Below are 25712 nucleotides of genomic sequence, written 5' to 3'. Positions count from 1 at the left end.
CACTGCATGGACTCTTTACCAATTCAGTGCTGCTTTATTGGCCCTCGCGTTTTACCTCCTGTGCTGGCACAGAGCATCCCCTCTCCCCAGTGTGCCCCTTGCCCATATATTTAAAGGCCATGAGGGACAGGAATGATGAATGTCTGGGACTTTAAGTGTTATTAATCTATAGGAGGAATCTCATCCAGCAGCTGAATATCAGCACTAGATTATTATTGATTTCTTTTCCTGCTTAGAGACCCAAATGGCATTATTTCAAAAGGTGGGGGGTGGGGGAAGAAAGGCAAATTCTTCCCAGCAGTCATAGCTCTGCTGAGACATGCAGAGACAGTGCTCTTCACCCCCCAGAGCATTTTCTTCATCTGCACAGGGAGCTCGATAGTTAGGATGGGGTCAGGGCTCAGTCCCCACCCGCTCTATAGGAGCTGCAGCCAGAGCCGTTCCCTGTGCACCACTTCTGTTTGATGAATGGAAAGTGACCCCTTCTTCGTTCAGCAGCAGCCGGGTCTTGAAAGGCAGGAGGAGCGGTTCTTGTCGACTTGAAGGGCTTCAAACAGGCTCACGTTGTTACGTTTATGGCACACGCCATTATCTCCGGATAATGGCAAAGCCTTAGGGCGTTGGGAAAGCGAAGCACAGTTCCCGGCACCGCACGAGGGAGGCAGAGCTGAGAGCTCCTTCAAAACATCGAGAGGAAAATCGCGGCTTGTCACTCCCCGCCCTCCGGGAGGAGAGCAGCTGCCGCCATCTAGCGAGCCGCAGCCGGGCCGGTGCGCACCGTGCCGACAGCATCACCCCAAGGGCAGCCCTGGCCCCAGAGCTTTGGATGGGGCCCTAGGTCTGTGCAGTGCCCAGAAAACCTCTGCTGACTTATCCGTTACTGACAGAGCCGCAAATAACCCAGCAGGGTGGCGGGAGGCAGAGCTAAAGCCAAAAAGAAGCAGAGCTGAGGGATGCTGAGGCACTGCAAAACAGGCCGTCCAGAACCCGCTGTGCTCCTGTGTCTGCAGCTCTGAGCTCTCAGCCCTGCCCGTGTGGAAAGTTGGGATTTGGGTTGTTTGTTTTGCTGTAAAACAAGCAAGTTTGAAAAAACTCCCTTCTGGCACAGCCCTGGGCTGCCTGCAGTGCAGGGAAGGACTGAACCCCCCATTGGTGCCCATCAGCTCTGTGTCAGGGCCAGGAGATCTGGGTGGAAGCTGGGCTCAGCATGGGGTTCTGGAGGAGAAGCAGCAGCTAGAGGATTACAAACCTGCAGCGCTGTGCCCAGCTCCCCCCACACAGGGAGGTGCTGGCATGGTGAGGATGGCTGGGAGCAGAGATGTCAGTGTGGGCTGTGTGTCAAATAATACTAATAATTTTCACTGCTTTGATGTTTGAACACAGTTGAATGTAAATATGATCCCAGAGAGGTGCCTGGCCATGGGAGCTGAGCTTGGGCCAGAGGTTTCTGAGCCAGACTCTGCCTGCTACCACAGTGTCACTACCTGTCCCAACACAGCATCTCCAGTGCTGTGAATAGGGCATAAGGAAAGAGGCTTTAATAAACAATCTCCAGCTTACAGCAATGCTGCAACCCCAAAAAAGCAGGCTTGGTACTGGGGCAGGGAGAGATTTGCTCCGTGCTTTCTGCAGTGAGGATGGACAGACCCCAGAAGAGCCAGATAGGGTTTGACTGTCACCATGATCCCCTGTCCCCCCACATCCCACTAAGAGCAGGCACAGAGGTGTGTGTGCAGGGAGCCCCAGGGCTGTACTGGGGGGAGCAGGCAGCTGTAAAGGGCTCTTTGTTCCCCGGTGTAATTATACCTGAGCAGGGAATAGGAACGTGCTGAAAACTCCTTGCTGGGCGTTGCTGCAGGGAGCTGTGGTGCTCAGCCCAACACTGGCCCCATTGTTCACTCCATGTTCTGTGGGGCTGCTGGCCCACCTCGGCCCCCTGCTTCTCTGCCTTCCCTCCAAATAATCAGGCGGTGATTAAAAAGCAGCCCTTTCCCCTCTGCAATGTCAATATTGGGCCAAACGCCCTGAAACTTCCTCGTGGGAGGGGGATGGTGCAGAGCAGAGGGCTGCACTGGGGGGTGAGTGGTGCTTCTGCACCAGGAGCACTCCATTCCCTGGGGCCAGCAGAAGCCTGTGGGGTACAGAGACCCTGGCACTCCCAGCCCTCATTCTATCTCTGCTGCACCTCCTCCCAAGGCTGCTGGATAGAGACCCAGATCTCCTAGCCCTAAGTGAAAGCTCAAGGAAAGGAGTGGGGCTTTGGTGCACCTTTGAAACAGATGGATTTGGAAGATGAACTAGCAGCACTGCTAGTCATGGTAGCCCAGGAGACCCAACTGCATCACCTCCCCACAGCAGCACAGTGCGGAACATGCAGTATGCACTCAATGCTCCCCTGCAGTATTGCCTCCACATTATTAAACTGACACTGTTCCCAGGACAAATGCATCTTCTCCCACCTGCACATTTCCCAAGCCATAGATATTTTAGCAGAGAAACCCCTACCTGCCCCTTCTGGTTCCTGTGGCCCTGGTCTGACCTCAAAGCTGCTCTCAGTGATGCTCAGCACAGCAAGGTCAGGATGATGTGGTGGGAGCAACACTGCACCCCGCTGCCTTTTTGGTGCCTTCTGCAGAGGAACAACGCTTCCTTGCAGGTCTTAGGCATCTTTCAGAGCATACCTATAGCCCTGCCACGAGCTTCAGCACATCATAGCTGACACTTTGCTAGTGTTTACCCCTCTTCTGAGCCTTTCCCACCCTGCACTCTGGGTGAACTGGCTGATAAAGTACTCAGACATAATGACAATATGAGAGTTCTCTGTATCTCCAGGCCGGAAGCTGTTACCTGCTGGGTAGTTAGACTGATTTTCTTGCAATGCAATGGCAAAACTAACTAACTAACTAACTAAATAAGGGAAATGGGTGGAAGTAGGGGGAAGGGTGAATAAGGAAAAATTAAAAAAAAAAAAAAAAAAAAAAAAAAAAAAAAAAAGTGAAAAAAACAGAAAATGAAAAAAAATAAGGGGAAAAGAGAAAAAAAAAAAAAAGAGGGGGGAAAAAGGGAAAATAAAAAATAAAAAAATAAAAATAAAAAAAAAGAGGAAAAATAATAAAGAAAAAGAAAACCCTGCGGGGTGCTCACGTTGCCAGGAGGGGGCAGCAGCCACAAAGCGGAGCGGGGCCCGGGAGAGCCCGGGGAGGGGTAACGGGGTCACCCGGCTAAGAGCATCCCGGAGGAGCCCACCCCAAAGCGCCCGATCCCGCAGCAGAGGGCGGCAGTGCTCAGCTCTAACTCCAAAGGGGGTCCTGGTGTAAGAGCAGAGCTGCACCACGAGGAAATGCGACCGAATGACAGCCGGGAGCAGGGCGGGTTCTGCGAAGCATCACTCAAGGGTAGTAGGCAGCAAGGAGCAGAGCCTGTGGGTGCTGTACCCTGTGACCTGCAGAGCCCATCCAGAGCACTGCACAAACACAGCACAAGGGATTCCTGCAACTGAAATGAAGCCCTCGGGAAAGGAAGAGACAAACAAATGCTGTCCTGAGGTGCAAGGCCAAGAGCCCATCCCGGCTGTTGGAGGCATGAGAACACAGAGGATGCAGGCATACATCACCAGGTCTGGACAAACAGCAGCTCCCAGGAGCAGAGGCCAGCCCAGCCCAGTAACACCTGAAGTCCTGGACACAGAGCAGGCAGCAGCACAGAGCCAGTGTGTATCTGTAGCCCTAAGGGAGCACTCACACTGCTCCCAGCTGCCCAGAGCAGGAGTTCCTAGCAGGGAGAGAGCAATTAGATTTTCTCAAGGACAATAATCCATTTAAACACTGCACTTCTTTGGACACTCAACACCCATCCCAGCAAGCAGAGCCAACCCCATCCTTCAGGAGCACCAAAGTGCCAGGGCAGAGGGGCTGGAGAAGCCACAGACTCCTCCAGGGCTTACCAAAGAGCTGCTCTGGGTTGAAGTGGCACAGAGGACATATGCTCCCACCTGGAGGCCATGCTGCATCCACACTGCTTGCCTGAAGAACTCAGCACTAGGTTGCTCCAGAAGCCCAGCCCTGCTGCTCCTACAGGCAGCAGGAATGGGGACAGTGACAAAGCCCCTCTGAGCTGCAGGGCACTGCAGGGCACTGCCACACCGCTCCCAGCACACCCCTCCCTTTGGTAAACCAAGGAGTTACACACACAGGCTCTGTTATCCAGTTCCCAAAAGTAATCCCAGATCAGAAACAGTCCAAGAAGCCAATTTTAGAAAGTACCAGTTTATTTGTGGAGAAAAAAAATAGAAGTAACAGTGGAAAATCCCCAAGAGCAGTTACACGAGAGAATTGAGATATCCAGAGCAGACACTGTTTCTGCCTTCCTGGCAGTGCTGTCCATAGGCAGTGAGTTCCCCCTCTCCTTCCTACCCTACATCCAACTGTGCATAGTTTTTAGAGCACCCCAGAGCCTGCAGCTTCCAAAAACACACGTGCTGGAGGACCCTTGGGAAAGTCCTCCCAAACTCACATCAACACATCCCTGCCTGCTGCCCCAGGGCAGCACCAAGGAGCGGCCACCACCAACTAAAGCCTCATTTCTTTGTGCTGTTGCCTCTAAGCATCTGGCCACAAGCCTCAAAGTCCTGCTCAGGAGGCTCAAAGAGCTGTTTAGATTACATCAGCTTCATGCTGCCTACCCAGGTTGGGCTTCAAACCGCACCAAACAGCTACAATCCTGCAACGCCACCCCAAAGCACAGGACATGCACTGCATCCTCTGCTCTTGGAGCACTGGGAATGGGTCTGAGAGGTAGGAGCTACATACAGGGTATGCAGTGCAAGAGCCACAGCTGGGAGCTGCCACCCAGGCAGACCCAACGCCCACATGCACTCCAGGCAAGATGCTGGCCAAACAGCAGTACAAAACAGACCTCACAGACAGCGAGGCTGCTGAAGGGTTACCTCCAGCCTTCACACTTAGTTGTGTATTTCTCTGTAAAAATATAACATAGAGCTCTATAGGACTGATTATAATATATTACAGGCTAGAAATACTAAATCTTTCCCCTACTTCAATCATATAATGAATCCAATTTTGCATACAGATTAAGTCTAAAAGTTATTGCCTTGAATTTATAATTAAAATTCACAGAATAAAGCTTAAATAGTTTCCACAGAGACTCATTATATTAGCATTTTACATAAGAAGGATAAAAGTCACCAGATGCAAAGAGCAGCCATTCCAGAAACTATAAATAATTCTATTTTAAAAAAAATAATAAAAAAAAATCAGAACCTACATTACAGGAAAACCATAAATATCTTTACCCTCTACAGTAGCTGCTATAGAAGCAGAAGAAACCAGTGACCACGCTGTAGCTAACTGCTGCAGTTCTGAATATGAATCATAGACATCTCCAGAGATATGCCCAAAGAAAACACAAAGGGATTGAAAAAATAAATCTGAGGAAATTAAAAAAGTAGATTTTTTTTTTTTATTTCAAAACAATTTCTACAAAACTTCATATAAACGTTAAGCTCTCCTCTTTAAAAATTTTTGTTATAAAAATCCTACAGGCAATCCTTAAAAATAAAAATAAAAAAGCAAAGGCAAGGAAAGGGTGTCACATAGCCAAGAGAAAGGGGCTGTCCTGATTGCACAGACTAATGACCCTGCCTGGGGCAGACAGGAAGGCAGAAGTCTCCTGGGGAAGACATTCCCATCAGCCATTTATGGCACTGGGGGAATCGGGATCCCCGTGGACCCTCTGCTCCCCAGCAAGGCAACGTGATCGGTAGTGTAAGAGATTCATAAATAGTTCCTCACAGAAACGCTTCACATCGACAGCCTGCTGCAAGATGTCTATTAGCCAGGTTTATAAAAAAAGCCATCTTCTACAGAAGCAGCCAATCTGAGCACAGCACTCTGGCTGCAAACACATGGTGTTTGCTTCCATACAGTCTGTTTGGTGTTTATATACCCTCTATAAAAAGAAGCAGAAAGTTTGGCATCTTTATTGTTTTTACACTAGCTTTAGGAAAAAAAAAATACACTGAGGCTTTTCTCCCCCCAAGACTCTTTGTATTTCATTGGGCCCTTGTTAGCTGAGCGGGATGGATTATGTAGAAAGTTTGGTCCCCCCCCTTCAAAGTCACTTTGAAATTCAATCCAAAAAGAGCGTTTGTTCAGCACGTCTCACTGGAGGGCACAGTGTTTCCATACAGTCCATTTGTCCCTCGAGGGGCACAGGGCGCCGCTGAGCTTTAAGCGTAGAACTCGTTTGTAGGGGCTTTCTTGTAGATGGGTTTCTTCCCGAGGTCGTAGCTGCCTTCATCCTTTTTCTTCATACGATAGACTAAGAGGAGGATCAGGAAGACCGCAAACAGGAGGCCGACTGCTCCTCCTGCAATGAGAGCTGCAGGGGGAGAGGAAACATGGAATTCAATCCGAACTCTGAGGCAACACCAAGTCCCTAGATCTCAAGATCTGTCAACAGCACCAGTCCCCAGAACTGCCTCCAGAGTCAGCTTTGCCCACACACCTATCCCCATCGGTACTGACATTTTCTACAACAGAAGATGTTCTTGGAAATAAAAGCCAGAAACTGATTTTCCTCCAACCATAAGCCAATCACAGTCCATTCTAATCTTCCAGTTAAGGGCTAAAAAGGACTTGTGATAAGACAACCTCCATGCTTGGAGACAAAGAAAGAGCCATGCCCCAACTACTGACAGCATCAACTCCAGGAAGGTGGCACAGCTTTCATTTGATTGAGTTGTCAATTGGTTATGTGAGCACACCCTGGAGACTCCATACAAAGTACACTGCTACAGCTCCCCACCATCACCACTAAGATTCTCCCCTCTCCCCCAGTCAAGTTTATCTTTTGCTGTGACACCTTCTCACTGCACTAAGCCAGCTCTGATGTTGGGTGGCCCGGCACTCCAGGTCTTCCAGGCAGAAGGATGGCTGCGTATCAACGTGACCTGCCAAGACCAGTGCTCAGACCATCACGCTAAGTGCAGGATGAAGCTTGCCTTGAGACAGATCTGTCCCACATGCTGCTTGGTTTTGCTCCAGACAGAGCAACAAGGGTTTGTAACAGCTGACGAGGTGCTCAGACACCTTACAGGAGCTGCTACATCCCTGGCAGGGCTCAGAAAAGGCAAGCCTTGGGCAGAGGTTAGAAGGACAACGCCAGTGTTTGCTTTACAAGTTTATGACACTGTTGATTCATGGCTAGATATGCCTCTGGCTGAGGCTGGCAGGTGCACGGCAGCTGTCACATGACTTGTGACACTTGTTTAAGCCAACAGTCAGGTGACAAGCCCAAAAATAAGCTGTTTACCCAGCAAGGCAAGCAATAGGCTCCTCTGCCATTCGAGGACTAGCAGGCAGAAGTTGCTGGTTACAGGTAGTCACAGTGGTAATGCAACTCACTTGCTTTGTCAGAAGGGAACTGCTCCCCAGAGAACAATGCAAGCCATTTTGATTTACAATACGAATAATTTGTCGCCAGAGTTTAAGAACAATGTGAATTATTACCTGTAAGAACTTCTGTTCTTTCAAAGATGCTGCTGTTGGCTGTGCTTGCCATGGAGATCTTGTTGGACAGGTTCTCTTCAACAGGTGAAGCTTTGTCTGGAATGATTTCATTGTCCAGCATCGTGTTTTTCTTCTCGCCTTCTATCTTTCTCTCCCTATCTCCAGGGATATAGTTGTCAGATATCTGCAGAGAACAGACAGACCACACCCGTCAGTAAGCAGCACCCAGCCTACCTGCAGCTGAAAGCAGGAGGGTGTGCAAGGCAAGGAAAGTTTGCTCAGTGCTTTGTAAGTGTGCTGTTCTGGCTCACGCAGGTAGATTTGTCTCCATGCCTCATCTTGCAGGGGGAAGGGTATTCAGAAAGCTTCAGAGACAGACCAGAGTGGCTTAAAAAAATGCAAAGGTAACACCTACCACAGGAGTATCCACAGTGGTCAGGTACGTAGCATCATCAGAATCCAAGTAGTCTGCAGGAAGGGAAGAAGAGCACACTAAGTTTTCCTCACATTACAAACTGTTTCTCCATAATTCCAACACTTCCAGCAACTGCAGTGTAACTAGGACTCCAGTTTTCTCCTGAATACAGTTCCCTCTTACCTGCTGGAGCATCCATCACTTGATAGTTTTGATTGCACAAGATCAAAAGATGCAACCCCAAGAGCAACACCTCGTGCACACCAGGGATCTTCAGCTGTACCCAGGGGACCCCGCTGCAGAATATCTGGAGTTGCTCTGCAAAGCAGGTCTGCCACAGCTTGCCAAACTAATGCCAAGGGAGGGCAAAGCTCTCACCACCCACCCCTAGAGGATAGCTTGCTAAACCTCTAGTCACCAGATCTGCCCAAACATGTCAGGTACCGATTTCAGGACTTGTTCTTTTCCATTCAGAGAAGAAATGCTCACATAAAGGGGACAAGGAGCTGCTGAAACTGGTTTGGGCAGGGAGCTTTGCATGTCACAGAGTTCACTTGCACACCAGTTAGTCCTTTACTGTCTCAGCTGAGGCTAAACAAGGTAAGCTTTAAGCCCTTTAACACTGCCTCAAGTTTACAATTCTGTTTATTTGTTAAGTCTCTCACAAGTTCTTCACAGTTCTAAGGAAAGAGCCTCAGCCTCCAACATTCAGTTGGATTCCATCTGTCCTCCCCAGGTGATTCAACCACTTTCACTGCTTTCCTCCAACCCACAGGGCTCTCTCATCTTCACCTGGCACACAACAGCTCCTTCTAGAGCCCTGGTTTGTACCCTCACTCAGTTCTGCAGCTGCTGGCACACGGTTACTTACTTCCCCACTCACCTCCAGAGCCAGATACAACATCAATATCAAACTCATCAGAAGTTAAGTGAGGTGTGAATTCAGCAATGTCTTCATCATCTGGCAGGTCTCCAGAGCCAGGGTAGTTAAGCCATTGGGCATCCATGGTTTCTGTTTCTCTCACCTGGGGACAGGGGGGATAAGAGTTAAGTTTCAGACGACTGCTGGAAAGGGTTTCATAAAAGATCAGCAGTTCAGGACCTGTGCTGAGCACATCGCTTCCATCACAAGAACTTTAAATGCTGAACTTCCTCTCCAACAAGACATTATCTTCACTGGAAGCAGCTGAATTCCCCTAGAATTTCTCAGAACAGAAGTGAGAAGTCATAGAGGGGAATTTCCTGAGGGCTGCAGATTCAGGAGGTTCACTGAACAACCATGGGATGGAAACAACACAACAGGATCTTGGTCAGGAGTTTGTAGCAAAAAAACAATGCCTTCAGTTTGTCGTAAAGGGGGATTTGGAAGAACTTCCTGTTCCCAAAGAAAAAGCCTGGCACCTATAAGTCAGGGTGGTTTTTTTTGTTGTTGTTCCCGGGCCCCCCCCCCCCCCAGCACCAAAGCTTCACATTGAGGCAATTCATTGCTTCCTGCACTGAGAACAAACCTACTTTATTACCCAAAGGTTAAAACTGGTCTGCCAGTTCGGCTGAATTGCACTGCAATTCAGTGTGATGTTCAAGAGCATTCGCTATCAATAATGACCCGCCCAAAGGAAGAGCTTTCCTCGCCTCACCTATTGAAACGTGTGTAAACAAGTCTATGAAATGAAGCCCAGGATCCGAGGGTCTAACGGCTGTAGCTGCAGACACACATTAGCAAAACAGCAGTGCAGAAGGGCAGCCTGCCCAGCTTGCAGAGCAGCCAGGCCAGAAGAGCCGCTCAGACAATCAGCTGTTTGGCCACAGCAGCAATTTAGACACTAGAACTGATTTGCACTTGGGTCTTGAAGGAGCCACAAGCCCAAACCTCCTGCCCTTGCCAAGGTTATGCAACTTCCCCAAAGCATCGCTCCTCTCCCAGGAGCCTGGGGCCAGGTGAGGGTCCTGCAGATTCGGTTTCATTGCCCAACACCAGCCCACAGATTCCAGCTCAGCTGCCTCCAATTCCATAGCCATGAAGTCATTGGCATGGTGGGAACTTAACCCCTTCCCCGAAGGCAAGGAGTACGATGCAGGCAGACAGGTCCCATAGCTAAGGGCTAGGCTGTCACATTGTTTTTTTTTCTGCTGTCCCCACAGAAATGCTGGGCTGCACTTCTTCAGCATCTCTCTGGTTTAAGTCCTGGAGGTTTATCCCAGGAGAACATTTTTCAATAGCCACAACTATGCCTTCATCCCACAGTTCTTCACACTTGAGGGCTTTGGGAAAGTACAGTTCATGAGCCTAAGTAGAGACCGTGGTCAGTTGGATCCTGGCCTCACCCCCCCAGCTCTGCTGCTCACTGCTTTGCTAGGACAGGCTGTGCAGCTCCAGGACTTGGAACAGCCCCCCTGCCAGCCCAGCCAGGTGTGACACATCCTCCAGCCCAGCAGTGACACCGAATGACAAACCAACTGACAAGTTGTGCCCACTATTGATTTTAGAAGCAAATGCTAACAATCCATCACAATCCATCACATGTGTCAACTTCCTCTACCCACAGCCCCAGCCCAGATTTCCCTGCCATTAGCATATTTGTTTTGCCACAAACAAGGCCCTGTGGTGAGAGCAGGATGCTTCTCATTCTGCATGAGGAGCAGTGGCTACTAGACGTGCTTTTCATTAGCTTACTGTGGTATCTTTGGTTTCCCCTGCAGCTCTGCTGGAGGACAACCAACTGAACGGCCACAGGGCAGGAAGCACTGAGCCCAGCTCTCCCAGAGCCCTGCTCCTCTCTGCTTCAGATGGCACAGGGCAAGGGGAAGGGGCCTGGGGAGGAAGGACTGCTGGGAAGAAATCCTCCTTCCCCCTGGAACCAGGTGCTCCCAACATTGTTGATCACTTGCTCCAAGGCAAATTCATCTCAAGATACATGAAACCCAGCCAAAACCCGAACTGCTGCCAGCACACAGCCACACTCCCATTACAGCTCACGGCCATCCCATCGAGGTGCAGGGAGGATGAACTCCAGTCCACCTGAGCTAGGACAGTAGAGCCATGTTTGCTGTAGGTCTGCTCAAGTGGGCTGCCAGGTCAGACAGCCATGCTGAACCTCACCCCACGCCAGCTCACACTGCTGTGAATCACAGCGGTCAACAGCCTCTCCTGGCTAGGGTGGCTCAAGGAAAGCCACATTCAGGCCACTGAGCAGCTGGACAGCAGGCTGGCCTTATCAGATCAGCCCAGACATAGGCAAAGCCATGGCACTCAGCCATGGTGATTAGTACATACTGTGGAATGCACTATGTTCGTCTATCAGAAAGCCCTATTTAAGTCAGGAGAGACAGTGTTTACAAGCCAAAGGACATAACAAGGAAATTACTGACTCAGAAACACAAATAAGATTATAGGGGAGCGTTCCCCAAACTCACTCCTCATCATCCTCTTGATTAAGGGCAGGGAAGTTCCTGGAAGCCAGAAGAGCTCTTCAAAGCCCACAGAAAGCTTTTCTTGCAGGCAGCAAGCCTCATTCGTACAGCTTCACCCCAAAGCACAGGGAGCTGGAGGGCTGCTGGGCACCTCGGTGTGCCCTGCTCTGTGTGTGCCCTCCAGGCACTGGGACACACTCTCCCAAGGAGCAGGCTCCTGAGATGGGTCCTGGCAGCCCAAGAAGAGTTACAGTGGGTACAGCATGTGCAGCAGGCACATTCCTTGCATACACACCTGTGAGAGGGCACACAGTGCTTTCACAGACTTAAAAGCAAAGGCTCGGGGCTTCTCAAGCGCCACAGGGTTCCCTGTAGAGCTGCTCAAAAAGTGCCATTCCTTTCTAAGAGGGAAGACTCAGCCTCCCTACAACCACAGCATCCCCTGAGCTGCCAGGCCACAGAACACGCAGGGCAGCAGCAGGCAGCCCGTGCCAATCCATCTCAGGCCACATTCAGCTGAACACCCTCTGCAACTGCCAGCTGGAGAAGGGCACAGGACATTCAGAGTCCTCCTGCTGTCTCAGGCTGGAGACCCACTGGCAGCAGCACACTGCTTGCTGGGCTAGCCCACATCGCCCCAGCAGTCAAAGCCAAGCCCTGCTATTGACACGCTTCCTTCCAGGAGAGGTCTGAGCAGAAAACCACTGCTACTGCAGGAGGCTGCTTCCAGGATTTCTTCCTCACACTAATAAGCAGCTCTGATCCCCAGTAAGCACTGAGGGGATTAGCCAATGTGCTAGGGATGGAGCAGCTTTTCCTGCCTGCCAGTGGCAAAAATAAAAGTTTATGCACTGCTGGACATCAGGCACTTGAACCGTGGACACCATTCACAGCACAGAGGACTCACAAGCCCAGGTCAGGCTGCACAGCCAGGCAGGGACGGGCACTGTGTGCCCTGCTCCAGTGGGAGCACAGCTGGCATGCAGGCAAGGCTGAGGCTCTGATGGACCTCTGCTCATAGTCCCAGCACTCCACCGATCCCCAAAGCAGCAGCATCCCCCTTCTGAGGCAGCAAGCAGATCTCTGCCCCATGGGCAGGTTCCCCAGCTGCTGGCTAGTTCTGGGAAATACCAAACCCAGGCAGTTGCCTACCCCAGCCCACACATCCTCACCACAACTTTTACAAAATCAAGCATTCTGGGACTGGAACAAGGCTTTCAGACACTGAACAGCTTTTATGCTGCTCACTGTCTCTGATCAAACATACCAAGGGTTCAACTAAAAGCTTCTTGGAAGAGCCATCACCAGCAAGCTGTACAGGGAGCAGACCTGCAGAGACTCAGGCACCTGGAGCACAGGGAGCTCCTTATCTCCTTTATAACTCCGCAACGACAGCCTGGAGGTCTGTGCGTCTCCCTTCCCAGCACTGTGTACACACATCCAGGAGTAAACAGGAGCAAGGTGAAAGTCAGCTTTCCTAGACAAAAGCATGTGGAGCCGTGCCAGCCTGAGAGGTTGCAAATGGAGTGAGTGCTGAGGTGCAGACCTGTTAACTCTTTACAGCCTTCAGGGACAGATAAACCTAAGGTTCTCTTGTGTTGTTTTTCTTTCTGGGCACAAGAGGCCAACAATATGAATCACTTTGTTCTACCTTAATGGCCAGGGATGGCAAACAGCACCTCAGACTACCTCATAAATCCGTGATGTGAGCCCCAGGTGCACATAGGTATGTGCTGGAGCCAGGACTGGGTCTCCAGTCAAGCAGATCTATGGGAAATTCCTGTGTTGAAGGGAGACAGACACAGAAAATCAACACAGGGTATAGGTGCACTCTACCAGCAGTCTTTAGGCAGCACTTTTCCCCATCCCTTTTCCATAAGGCATTTCACAGACACAGAGCATGACATGCTGATGTTGGCAGGGCTCTCCTGAGAACCTTTTTGGGCATTTTTCAGAGTCAAGCAGGGGATAGCTGGAACTGTGTGACAAAACATTTTTCCCAGACCCATGTTGCCATGAGCAAATGCCACCTGACAACCCCACAACACACCCAACTCACCTGAAGAAAGCAGAGCTACTGGGCAAGGCAGGCAACTGCCCACAGACAGCACAGAAGCAAGCCCAGAAAGGTTTGGAAGCTTGCAGGAGATCTGAGGAACCCCACAGCACTGGGAAGGACTGAGTGCACCCAGAGCTGTCCTCCTCAGCACACAGGAAACAGGCAAGGACAGCTATCTTCCCATTTTAACTTAAAATGGAAGTTAGAGGGAGCTTTTGCCAGATGGGTAAGGCAAGAGCAGACCAAGGCAGCCAACATTTGACCTGGTATGCTCAGGAAAGCCTACTTAGCAAGCTCCCCATCCCTGCAGAGACCAGGAGGGCTCAACCCCATTGCAGGGAAAGGATTTTGCTTAGTAGTACAGGCAAGGAGCAGCACCTTGCTCAGTAAGGCAGGGCAAGAGGAACACGTAGGCTGACAAAGCATCACTTGTTTAATGTCATTAGGAGGAGCCTCCCCAGCCTCTGTCCAAGCAGGTAGGTAACTGGCGACCCAAGCCCAGCAGACCTCATGCTACACATGGCCAGAAGAGCAGCACGTGCCCAGCACTCACACACAGCCTGGCCCACGTCCCCCTGCCTGCACATCCCCTATGATTCTTTAAGCCATGTTGCAGCAAGCAGCTCTCCCAGGGCTCACGCAGCAGCCAAGCCGTGATCCCTGTGCAAATGATTCCCTAATCCTGGGTTCTGCAGTGTGACCTGCTCTGTGGAGCAAAATCCTTTCCCTGCAATGGGGTTGAGCCATCCTGGTCTCTGCAGGGGTGGGGAGCTTGCTAAGTAGGCTTTCCTGCACATACCAAGTCAAATGTCGGCTGCCTTGGTCTGCTCACACACAGCTGCTCTCTCCTCAGACCATAATGCAGCACCAAACAGGAGGACGGAGATTACAAAGGAATGAATTCCTGTTTAACTGCTCTTGCCTGATTATCAGCCAAGAGCAAAGCCATAAAGATGGTGCCCTTCACCAGCCAGGCACATGCTGGGAATGGTTTAGTGGCAAAATAATTGCAGGAAAGACTCAGTGCCCAGCTCCAGGGCCCACAGAGCCAGGACAGCAGGGTGGGCAGGAGGCAGCTGCTCCCCTCCAGCCAGAGTCTACAGAGCTCAGCAGGGCTGCAGATGGCTGAGTGTCAATCACTGCCCTGAAGCAAATAAAGATAAGGTTCAGAGGAAAACTGCAACGGGGGAAAGCGGGTGCTCATGTGACTTGGGGAGGAAAACAACTGCAATGGGGCCGTGCTGAGCCCAAGAGGTTCTCCAGGTCAGGGACAGGAATTCAAATCCAGTTCAATGGGGTTTCTATGCTGTCGGAAATCTAATTGTAAGTAGTTTGTATACTTCAGTACTGATGTCTCAGTTCAGGAGAAATCTATCCAAGGCTAAAAAGGGGATTCAGTTTTAGGACTCTCAACTCACTCTGTGTCACCTATTCTAACACATGAAGCTCCTCTGGGATCCCCACCCAGGGGGGTAGAAGAATCAAAAGGGATGTAAAGGCTCCAGCACACCAGTTTCTCCATCTAGGACTGCTTCTCAAACTTGGGATACTTTGTGTATCACGTTTCCCCCTCTCCCAGGGAGAGGCCTGCCCTCACTGCCCTTCCCTAGAATACAACACCCACTATTTCCCAACACACGTGCAAGCAGAATTTCCACTCAGCAAGAATCGTGTGACGTGCATTCTCAGGCTCTCCACACTCCCTTATGCCAGCAGACTAAGCTGGGCAGACACAGACTTCAAAGGCTCAGGAGCACAGAGCCTTTCCCAGGCGGCTATCAGCTTGTTTGTGCAGCCAAGATTCCCAGCGCTGTGCCCTACAAATTCCTTCTCCCTACCACCCACTTTAATCTAATCAGAAGTAGGAGCCCAAAGATCTCAGCTGAGCCCAGGGTGGGCTATTTTTGGTTGTGCTGTCGGTAAAGCTGCCAGCCAAACAGCACGCAGCAGAGGAAGTTATCAGTCTGAAAGCACTCAGGATGAAAGAGTGGGACCACTCTGCTATCAGGCTATGCCTATGTGTAAGCATTTGTATGAACACAGAACGTCAACAGCAGGGATTTTCTCTTCTTAGCTACTATGGTAAGGACTGGAGTTTCAGTGCACGGAGATTTTTTTGCTGTGTTGTTTTGTTTCTTTAACCAGAGCCATCACTGGCTGCACAGAGGTGGCCCTGGCTTGGGGCCAGCATGCAGCCAGCAGTGCTGCTGTAGACCATGCAGCTCATCCTACAGCACTACACAGCCCCACCTGCTCGCAGCAGCACTCCCTTCTCTGGGCCCTGTTTCCTGCCCTCTGCCAGCAGAGGAGGGCTGCCAGCAGCTTCCCAGCTCCCTCACCACTTCTCTGCACACTCACGGTCCCTCTGCTCCTGACTGTGACAAAGTTATTGCTTTGCTCCTTCCTTCCTCAGCTCTGTGAAGCCTGCACCCAACCAGACTAACAAGTCATTTAGTAACCAACGCACGGTACCAGCTCCTCATACTCAGCCTCAGGAAATTTGGAATTAGGGCCAAGAACAGCCCGCACATAAACAGCCTCCTGCAAGAGCCTGGCTCCAGAGTCTGCTCTGCACTGTGGACTTGTAATAAATATTTATCTCACTGGGAACAGAGTCTTCAGAGCCCAAGCTCCTGACATCAGTACTAGCTCCACATATTTCCATTTGAGGTAGGAGGTCAGTAGAAAGTTCTCAGCTGTTGGAGGAGGAATACAGCCCCCAGAAGCAGTTCTGCAACTCTCCTTGCACCACACTGGCCAGGATCCATCTCCCCACCCACAGGAGCCCTGCTGCTCCCAGCTCAGCATCCCACCTCCCCATTGCCCTCAAGAGCAAAACCAGACCCGGGACACATCAAGATCCCCAACCACTGTGCAATCAGCTTGTTTTGCTGCATGTCCAAGGCAGGCACTTTCCCAGTGCAGTCATTAATGCACACCAACAGCTCTTTTTATTGCTACAGTTTGACTGTAACTGCAGCCAAAGGGCAGGAGGCAGGGTCAGCCTCCCAGCAAGGTAAACAGGGCAGGGCCACAGCACTTTGTCTTTGGGGTTTTACAGCAGACAGGCAGCACAGTTCTGCTTACACTGCTAAGGAAACGTCTTCCTCTCAGCAGCCAGAACTGGGCAACATCAGAAGGCAGAAATCCTTCCCAAGACTGAATTTGTTTGACCAAAAGAACACAATCTGTTTAAGCAAGAAACCTGGGTTTTGCTACATGACACAGGCTGCTTGGGTAACACACTACGTGCCTAGCAGTCTCCTTCCCACCCCAAGGAGTGTCTCGCTGACATTTTAATTAACAGCTTTGATTTTTCAGTTATCCCAATGATTTGTCTAACAAGAACCATTCAGTGCTTCGTAAGCAGAATCTCAGCCTCGAAAGACTCACAGATACAATCAACACGAGCACATATTTCTAGCAAAAACAAGGCTTTTACAATAAGGGTATTTCTGAAGTCAGACAGCCTTTGGAAATCAAGAGTAACGTAGCTATGTCTTATGTGCCTTCCCCTCCTACGCTGACATTTTCTCTAGATTCGGAATTCAGTACTCAGCCTCCTCTTTACGACTTCCCACTCCTCTGCCTTGCTACAAACACTTTCGGTCACTTCAGATATCACCGCCCTCCTCTCCCCATCCAGCTGTATCTGTCTGAAAAGGCAGCACCCATGGAGCTGCCAGAGCAAGTTAGTGGCTGCTTGAGACAACACTGATTTCTCAGAAGCCTTCGCCAACACTAACTCAGCTTGTGGCAGCAGTAACGTGGCAGAGAGCAACAAACTGAGACAGATGAGACAGGAGGCAGCAGTCAGACAGCACAGCCTGGCTGCTCAGCAGCACCAGCTCTGTATTTACCCCTCTCCTTCCCCCATAAGGGACCCAGCACTGTGCCCCAGTGCCAAGCAAGTCTGAGTCACTGCATTGGGGCCAGGGCAGAGCCGTTACTCACACAGTGACAGCAGTCTCAGGGAGCTGAGTGCCAGAAACCCTGAGTCACACGCTGCTGCTGTGGGGCTGACGGCACACAGCAGAGCTGGACCAAGGTACCAGCACTTACCGGACATCTGAGTGCACGATTAGAGAAAAAACAAAAATAGAAATCCAAACTAATCCAGAAATGCAGCCCTAACAGATCATCACCATGGGATCCTCCACAGCCCCTCCGTGCAGTAGCACCAACTCCTTCCAGGCTGCTGTGTCTATTCAGAGCCACCAAGCCCAGTCTCATCACAACAGCCTCATTCTAGTGCAGATCATTTGAATCCTTAATCTGAAGTGTTTGCATTCCACACATCTCAACGAACAGCCACACACTCTCCACAACAGCAGCCCAGAGGTCAGATGTGCTGGATCTGTCCAGTTTTAGTGCTTCAGCTGCATTAGCTCCACACCTGAGGCTACAGAAGCAGCAGGACCCCTCTGTCATCATAGGGCATTGAGGAACAAGCTGTACTGAGCTGTGGCGAGAATCCAGCTGCAAGGATTTAAGAGCAATCTGGAGAGGATAAACCTTAACTTGAGAGCAAAGAAGTGCTTCAAAGGATGGATGCTCCATTTTTATCTAGCCAAAGTATTAGCTGGGGAGTCCTGAGCCATCAGCCAGCCAGCACACTTCCAGAGCATTTCCCAGCAGTGGGACTCAGAAGGGAAGAATTCTGCTGAAGTCTGCACTCTGAGCAGCCTCCAGCCTCATGGAAGTGGGACAAGTGCATCAGGAAAGTGATGGGCCACTCCAAGCACACCAGGGCAGGGTGAGAACAGGGAATAGTCTCCTGACCCCAAACATTCTGGCATAGAAAGCAACAGCAAAGGCTCAGAAAAGAGGGAAGAGGTGAAGATGCATAGGAAAAAACATTTCCACAACTGTTGGACTGGATACAGACCTCAGCAGGACCTTGAAATGCCAAGGTCTTGGGAGACAGCAGCAGGAGGGGCAGGAAAACAAGCAGTCACATTGTCCAGCTGCCTTAACTTCTGAGAGCCAACAAGCCTCAAAGTTCAGCCCCCAGTCTTCATCCCACCAGCCATTCCCAACAAGGTACAAGGCACTGGAGAGCATACCATCTTCCACACCTTCCCAGCATTCATCATGACAATCAGCTCTAGGCTTGGCCACCAAAAGCCACAGGCTCCTTCCCTTCAGGAGCCAGGAGCATCGCCTCCCAATTCCAACCCTACCACTGCATTTTAGGTAGGCCAAGGCAAAAGCCAGGATTTGCTGTAGATGTTCAGCTGCCCCACAGGCTTGCCAAGTCATTAAGTAAAATAAAATAAAACACACAGATAGCTGTGTCTTGATTTGATTGGGAGGGACAGATGAGAAACTGGGCAAAGAGCAGAAAGAACAGGCCTGGGGGATCAATGGCAGCAGGACAAGCCAAACCGGTTTTAACATTAATAATGCTGTACTACTTTCCAAACATGGCTATCATCAACAAGACACCGGCTTTGCCAATCAGAAGTCCTCCGAGCATGATTGCCTTGAACCAGAAATGGAGCCCACAGCCAGCACGAGGCCTCCCCCTCTCCCTGCACCCTCCTCAGCCAGCAGCTTTCAGGATGGATTTCTGCTCGGCTGCACTGCTGGGGATGCACGAACACAATGCAGCACTGCGTGGAAACTTTCTGCTTTCTTTGAGGCAGCAAAGCAGGATGGCTGCAGCTTGCAGACCATTCGCACTGCTGAGCTCACAGCAGAAGCAGTCTTCTTCAGTAGCATTAACAACAGGAGCAGCTCAAGCCTGCAGCAAAGACACCACTGCTGGGAATGCTCATGTCTCCCCCCATGCTGCCAGGGGCCAGCTAGATGCCAGAAGTTCAGGCAGAGTCTGCAATGCTGCCCTGCTCCTCCTTAGCTCCACTCATCCCATACACTAGCCGCACTGCTGGCTTCCCACCCTTCTCCCCAAAGCCCCTCGGACACCCAGCACAGCCCTCCCTACAGCCTTTATTCCCTGGAGCACTTGCTCAGGGAGGGCTGAGGAGCACAGATCCAGCTGGAAAGCCCCCACCCCCAACAGGGAACAAGGTGATGTCCTCACACCAAGCTGCAGTAAGGCAGCCACCCACCACCCCGGCACCAACGTCACACTCAGGCACTTTGCTCACAGTCCCCACCCTTTTACACATCCAGGATTGCTTCACACCGACAAATCCCATCCATGCCAACAACCCGTGCGAGGGGAAAGGAGCCAAAGCGTTTCTGTTTGCACAGGCTCAGGGAAACGTTCAGGCACCAAATCACTCTCAGAAGCCATACTCTTACGTAAGCACAAGAAATACAATCCCTGTCTTGTGAAGAAACAGCTACCTGCCTTCACCCTGCCGCACGCTGTGCAGCCCTGCACGTTTTGGCAAGGCTATAAAAACGAAGAGGAGGAGCAGCAGCAGCAGCGCTCTCGCAAACTTTGTCATCCTGTCTCCTCCCTGGCAGCCTGAAACCTAAACTTGTTTGTTTGCACAGGACTCTAGAGTAGGTCAGTATTACTGCTGGAGCGCACAGCCTGCCTGATACAGCCAAGAAGACACTGACAAACATTCCATATGGCTCTGCAAGAGGACCTACAGAATCCATCTGCTCAAAATTTGTTGTCTTTGCAGAAATTCGATGCTCACAGTCCACTCCATTCTCCAGAGACATCAAGTTGCATTTCATACCAAACATGGTCAATGCAGCTTCCAGATGCTGTCTGCCCCAGAAGTTTGCCCTACTGGTTTGGGCCAGCTCTTGAAGGCACAATTCACGTGCTTAATAGCAGGGATAAAAGCACCAGATTAGAGCAAAGTGGATTGGAGTTGGTTGGCCTTAGCAGAGAGCAGCTGACAATCACTGCTGACGTCCTGTGTGATGTTCCCACTTCACAACCAGCAGCCCCCCAGCCTGCCCTTACTGGAAAGAAGTGCCCAGCGCTTATCTGCACACCCAGATCCTCACAGAGCAGAGCGACATGGATAATCAAACCTAGTTTTGAGATCCTTACATCTCCTGCAATAATTATATTAACACCAGCAACTCCTTCAAATGGACACAGAGATCCTGTGCTATCGGGAAGCAGGGCACAAATACAAACAGGGAAGGCAGACCCCCAAGACCTCTGCTTCACAGGAAGACCACAGGTACCAGCTTAAAGCATTACACCTTCTTTATTTTACTTTCTTATGATATGCTTAGAGAAGTCTTAAATTATTCATGTATTCCCTTAGAAAAGCAAGGTTGGTCCGAGAGCCACGAGGACAGCAGGAAGCAACACAGGCACGTCCCAGTACGACAGGAACACGCACCCAGATGCGGCAACGCACTGCTCACCAGAGCTATCATAAAGCGGCAATAAAAGAGGGATTAAAGGCCAATAAGTCCATAAGCAGCAGTTGGAGATCAAAGCCGGAACGGAGAGCGGTTCGTTTCTACGACGCACCCGCACACCCCGCGCTCATTCCGCCGGAGCCGATAGGAGAAGGCAGAAGTGGCAAGTAGGGAGGAGGAGGAGCGGCACACAGCCACGGGGCTGCGGGGTAAGCGGCACTCACCGACTCGGCGGCAGCGGCAGCAGCGGCCAGCAGGAGGCCGAGCAGGAAGGGCAGGAAGGTGGCGCGGAGCAGCGGCATGGCGAGGCGGTGTGGGGCGCTGACTCGGAACGGAACCCAACGACCAACGCAGACGGCGACGGCTCTGCCCGCTCTCCGCCGCAGCGCCGCTTATAACCGCGGTGCCGCCCGAGGAGGCGGAGCGAACAACACCGCATCGCCCCGCCCCGCCCCGCCGGGAATGCCCGCAGACCGCGGCGAAAGAGGAAGGGGGGAAGCGAAGCGTCGTGTGCTGCGTGTCCCATCCCGGCTGGAACAGACAGCGGCTGATGGGGAGAGGAGGAGGGAAGAGGACGGGGGTGTGTGCGGAGAAAAGAGAAAAGAGGAGAGGAAGGAGGGGAGGGGAGGGGAGGGGAGAGGAGGGGGGCTAGGAGAGGTGGGAGAAACGGAAAGAGGGAAAGCGAATGCGCCGGTTTGGTTTTCGCAGCATTCCAAAAGCGAGAGTGTTGTGCTCGCAGGTAGCGGAGGGGTTTTCTGTCCGCCTCTCGCTGCGTCGTCGCCGCGGTTGTGAAGCGGTGCGTTGCGTCACGCGGTTCTGCTTGGAGGTGGAAAATGAAACTCTTTTCTGTGCAAGAGGGAAGCGTCAAAAAAAAAACCAACCACGCGGCCAATAAAAAACAACACCCATCTCCAGCACGGTTTAACTATCTCAGATGGTTTGTGTGTGTGTTTTCTTTTTCCTTCTTTGCCATTTATTACTTTGCCCCGCGCTGAGTGTTTGCTTGTGTCTGTTGGCAGCATCCACTTCTGCCCTTGCACGGCCCGGGGTTCACCTGAACAACCACACGGGGTGCCCCTTGTCCCCGTGCCTTGCTCTCTCAATCGCATTGCACTGCATTTGAGCTTTACCTTACTGAGAATAACATACATTCTGACTGGGGAATCAACACCCAGCTGACAGAGCAATGTGTGCCATGATCCCATCAGCCTGTTGTGGATGCAAACCCTGTTAGATTTGGTTCTCAGCTCACTCCAACACTACCAAGCTAACCCATGAGACCATGTAGCTGCCCCCTGTCCCACATTTACATGCTAACAAGCCCACTAACAAAGCAGTCTCACAGGTGAAGCAGCCTTTCCAACTGCCTTTGGGGAGAAATAGGTACAAAGGGAGCGAGCGGAGGCCAAGAGGTCTCATCAGTTTGTGTTAGCACTGCGCCTGCAGCTGGGGCTTTGCTGGCAGGAGACTCTCCTCATCGCTTCATCAGCAGTTGGCATCATATGAACTGACAAGGAGTGCTGCTCTGAGCTTGATTAAATAAAATCTGAAGAGAGCACTCCTCTAGGTAAGGGTAGGAAGCAGGCTGGAGGTGATGGTGGAGTTTTCTTGAGTACCAGCCCCTCTGTGCCCAGCAATTTCTCACTAAACCTCTTGTTCTCCTCAGCCCCCAGTGCCACCAAGGCTATGAGGAAGGGCTACTTGCCACGAGCTGGATTGCTGCCCTTCTTCGTCACACACGGGAGCTCATGGAAGAGCAGGCAGGGGGCCTGGCTGCAGTCGGCCTCCAGTTCTGGGCGCCTGCACAGCCAGGTAGCAGGAGGTGGAGGGGAACAGGAGCATGCTGCATGGGTTGATATGCATGACAACATCTGCTAGACAGGAGACAGCCTCAGCAGCACAGTGCGGACAGAAGCAGTGCCACTCTCCCTAACCCTCTGTGAGACTCCTACACTTGTGTGCATGTGGCCACGGCCCTGCTAACCCCTCTTTCCAGGTAAGGCAGTAACCACAAAGGTGCTTTCAAAACCAGTTGTCTGTGTTGTGGCTACAAACACTGCTGACTTTCCTGTTAATTTCCTCTAGATACAAGCACCACAGGCCGTACCTTCCTGGTTATTACATATCTCGACACTGCTACAAAATCTCTCTGTGTGGCACGAAACATCATTTTCCCTCCAAAGGAAATTCTGATCACGTTGATCTCTGCTTCAACAGAATGGGCTGGGCAGTGTCCATCGCAGCCACACCTGGGTGCATAATCCTGCAAACAAAGCGACAGGAATCTTGGGCTTCTGGAAACAGAAGGGAAAATTAAACTCAATTAGAATGGACTTTCCAGCCTTGATACAAATTTACATAACTCTACCAATGACATTTTCACAGTGTGTCTTATCGATGCACCCTTCTACCACACGCACACAAAGTTTCTGCCGCAGTATCTCAAAAGCAATCATCAGAGAGGAAATGCAGCCACTGAAATCATAATGTGGTTCTTTAAAACCATGACATATCACACTCGGCTTCGTTTCGCCCTTCAAATGTCTCCTCTGAAAAGAATGACATTCTCCTCTCTGAACAACACGGAAAAATTGTGGGTATGAGACATTCAGGGAGAGTGACAGGACAAATGGACCCAGGCAGAAAAACACACAGCTGAGATGCACTTTCTTGAAACCTCACTGAAAGTGAGGGAAGCAGAAGGAAAAGAAAGAAAAAACACACACTGAGCCTCACATTTCGGGGCAGCGAATGTTCAGAGTCAAGGTGTATCAGTTCCCTTTTACAATCAAAATTACAGTTGGCAGAGAAATAACATAGGCTGGCCACGATTGTTCCTAACCCACTTTTCCATCCCCAGCTCTACCCTGGAAATAAAAACACCTGCCGAGTCCCAGCATGTGATACAAACACACGGGATGTAGCACACAGTGTCCAGCTATAATTCATTTGGAGGGTGAGGGAAATCATAGTTTTATACAAGTAAAGATATGTCTGATCCTGAGAAGGCCAGATGCTGAGCCTTCTTCAATAATGCTAGATCACAAATTCTACTGCATTTCCTCAGAAAAGAGATTTTTTAGCCAAGCTCAGCACACTTCCTACAGGTGGATTTTAAAATGGGCCTAGCACTGGATTCTCTAGCACTGAGAAAAATTAGGGAGAGTTTTTAAACACTCCTACCTGCCTGGGAAAGGACAGGTGAACAGAGATCAGTTCAGATGCCCTTTGTACTTCAGTTGGTAAAAGACGTATGGCCTAAACAAACAGCTTCCTGTTCTAGGAAATGATTCCTGAGTAGGAAGAATGCCATACCCTATACACCCATTCCTCATGGAAAGAATCACCGGATAAATAAGATATTCTTGTTCCATACTGCTGATAAAGAAGTTACATGTGATCTGGGCACTTTCTGTAGGTACGTGCTGTGTCCTGGGCATGTTGCCATTTCTTCTTTCACCTGTGGGTGACATGCAGGTGTCACACACAAAGCTGTCTGCTCTTTAGAAAAGGACATTTAATCAGAAGCCAGGCAAGAAACATGTACAGCAGTGATCTCTGTGTTTCAACATCCTTTTCTCTTCTAACACATCTTCCCTCAGCAGCTGCCTCCAACTTTCATTTCAACTAAGAAGAAGAAAAGGGAAATAGAAAATGCACTTGTTTTCCCTCAAACAATTCCCTTTCAGGTCCATTTTAACCCTTCCTACTGAGAGGGATGTGAGGCAAAGCTCCCCTTGGAGAGAATGTCCTCTGCTTCAGGAGGAGGACACGGTCCTGTGGCCAGGAGGACGAGCTGGGCACAGGGAGTGCAGTCAGACAAACACAGCCATGCAGCGTGCTATTGCCAAGCCAGCCAGGAAATGCCTTCATGTTCATGAGATGGTGCAGCTGGGGTGCAGCTGAGCCCCAGGACTGAGCACAAACCTTTGTGCCACGGCGCTTCACTGCCTCTGTTACGTTCCCTGTCCCAGAGGCAGTCTGTACCCATGTCTGACATCACGGCTACTTTCAGCTATGGGGCAGCGACCAAGCAGGGAGGAGACTCGAATTTTGGAGGGAATTCAGGTCAGTACCTCCTGAAACATCATCTACTATCTTGTGATTGTAGGGAAGACTGTGTAAAGCAGAAATTCTGTTGCTGATAACTGTGGTGTGGAAAGATACCCAGAAATTATATCATCAGCCTTGCCAGGAGTTCTGTGACATGAGCTTGGGGTTTTGGTTAGCGATTACTAAACAACTCTCATTTTTGCTGGCAGAGGAAATTTAGTCCTACAGAGCTTCAAAAAGAAATAAGGAAGTGGAAATTAGCAGAAAGTGATGGCTTGCACGTCTCAGAGAGGCAAGCATGGCAGATTTCAGGAAAGGAAACCAATTTCTACTAAGAGTTAACAGAGGAAGTGCCGATCTCACAATTCATGCTCAGCAATGTGCTGCCAGCAGGCAGCCCGAGAGGTCTGGGATTTTCCCATGCTCACTTCTGCACTCATGGAGCTGGTAAGCCGTGGCACAGCCCGCTTCTCCACAGGCCTGAAGCCAAAGCTCGGCGGGCACAGCCCACAGCTTTGTGCAATCCTGTCGGGAGCATCAGGTCTGGGAATAGGGAGGGAGCCGAGCCCAGCACACATCAGCACGGTGACACCCGCAGCACGAGGGAGGAGAACCACGCAGCAAGGCAGCGCGCGGAACTTCGTACTGGGAAACGGAACAAAACGTCACGAGAGAAGAGCGGAGATTCGCGTCTGAGTTCCCAGAGCCAGAAATGTTCCACACCCACAGGGCCGTGGGCTCTTCTCCACCTCACAGAGGGCTGCGGGCACCGCTGGGCCGCGCTGCCCGCGCCGGCGGAGCTCAGCCTGGAGCCGGAAGGCATTGAGGATCGGACGGGCTCGCAGCGCGGGCACCGCACAGCGCGGGGTCCTCCGGCCCGCGAGGGGGCGCCGTGCCGCGCCGCCACCGCCATCGAGGCCGCTTCCGTCGCGCCGGG

The 25712-nt window shown here is 51.0% G+C and overlaps 1 protein-coding gene across 1 annotated transcript; it reads right to left on the bottom strand.

Moving 5' to 3' along the window:
- Positions 1–4249: 4249 nt before the first annotated feature.
- SDC4 (syndecan 4) lies at positions 4250–21077 on the bottom strand. The gene is made up of 5 exons (XM_042883661.1): positions 20947–21077; positions 8828–8969; positions 7945–7997; positions 7530–7713; positions 4250–6399 (listed from the first exon to the last, which is right to left on the bottom strand). Exons 1-5 carry the CDS (start codon positions 21022–21024, stop codon positions 6248–6250), a joined length of 609 nt encoding a protein of 202 aa, XP_042739595.1. The 5' UTR covers positions 21025–21077; the 3' UTR covers positions 4250–6247.
- Between the last annotated feature and the right edge of the window lie 4635 nt (positions 21078–25712).

Source organism: Lagopus leucura, unplaced genomic scaffold, assembly GCF_019238085.1.
Source record: "Lagopus leucura isolate 7727_CA_CO unplaced genomic scaffold, USGS_WTPT01 Super-Scaffold_100039, whole genome shotgun sequence".
In the NCBI taxonomy this organism is placed as follows: Eukaryota; Metazoa; Chordata; class Aves; order Galliformes; family Phasianidae; genus Lagopus; species Lagopus leucura.
Note: the sequence above shows the minus strand (reverse complement) of the source record. Positions and strands in the feature narration are given on the sequence as shown.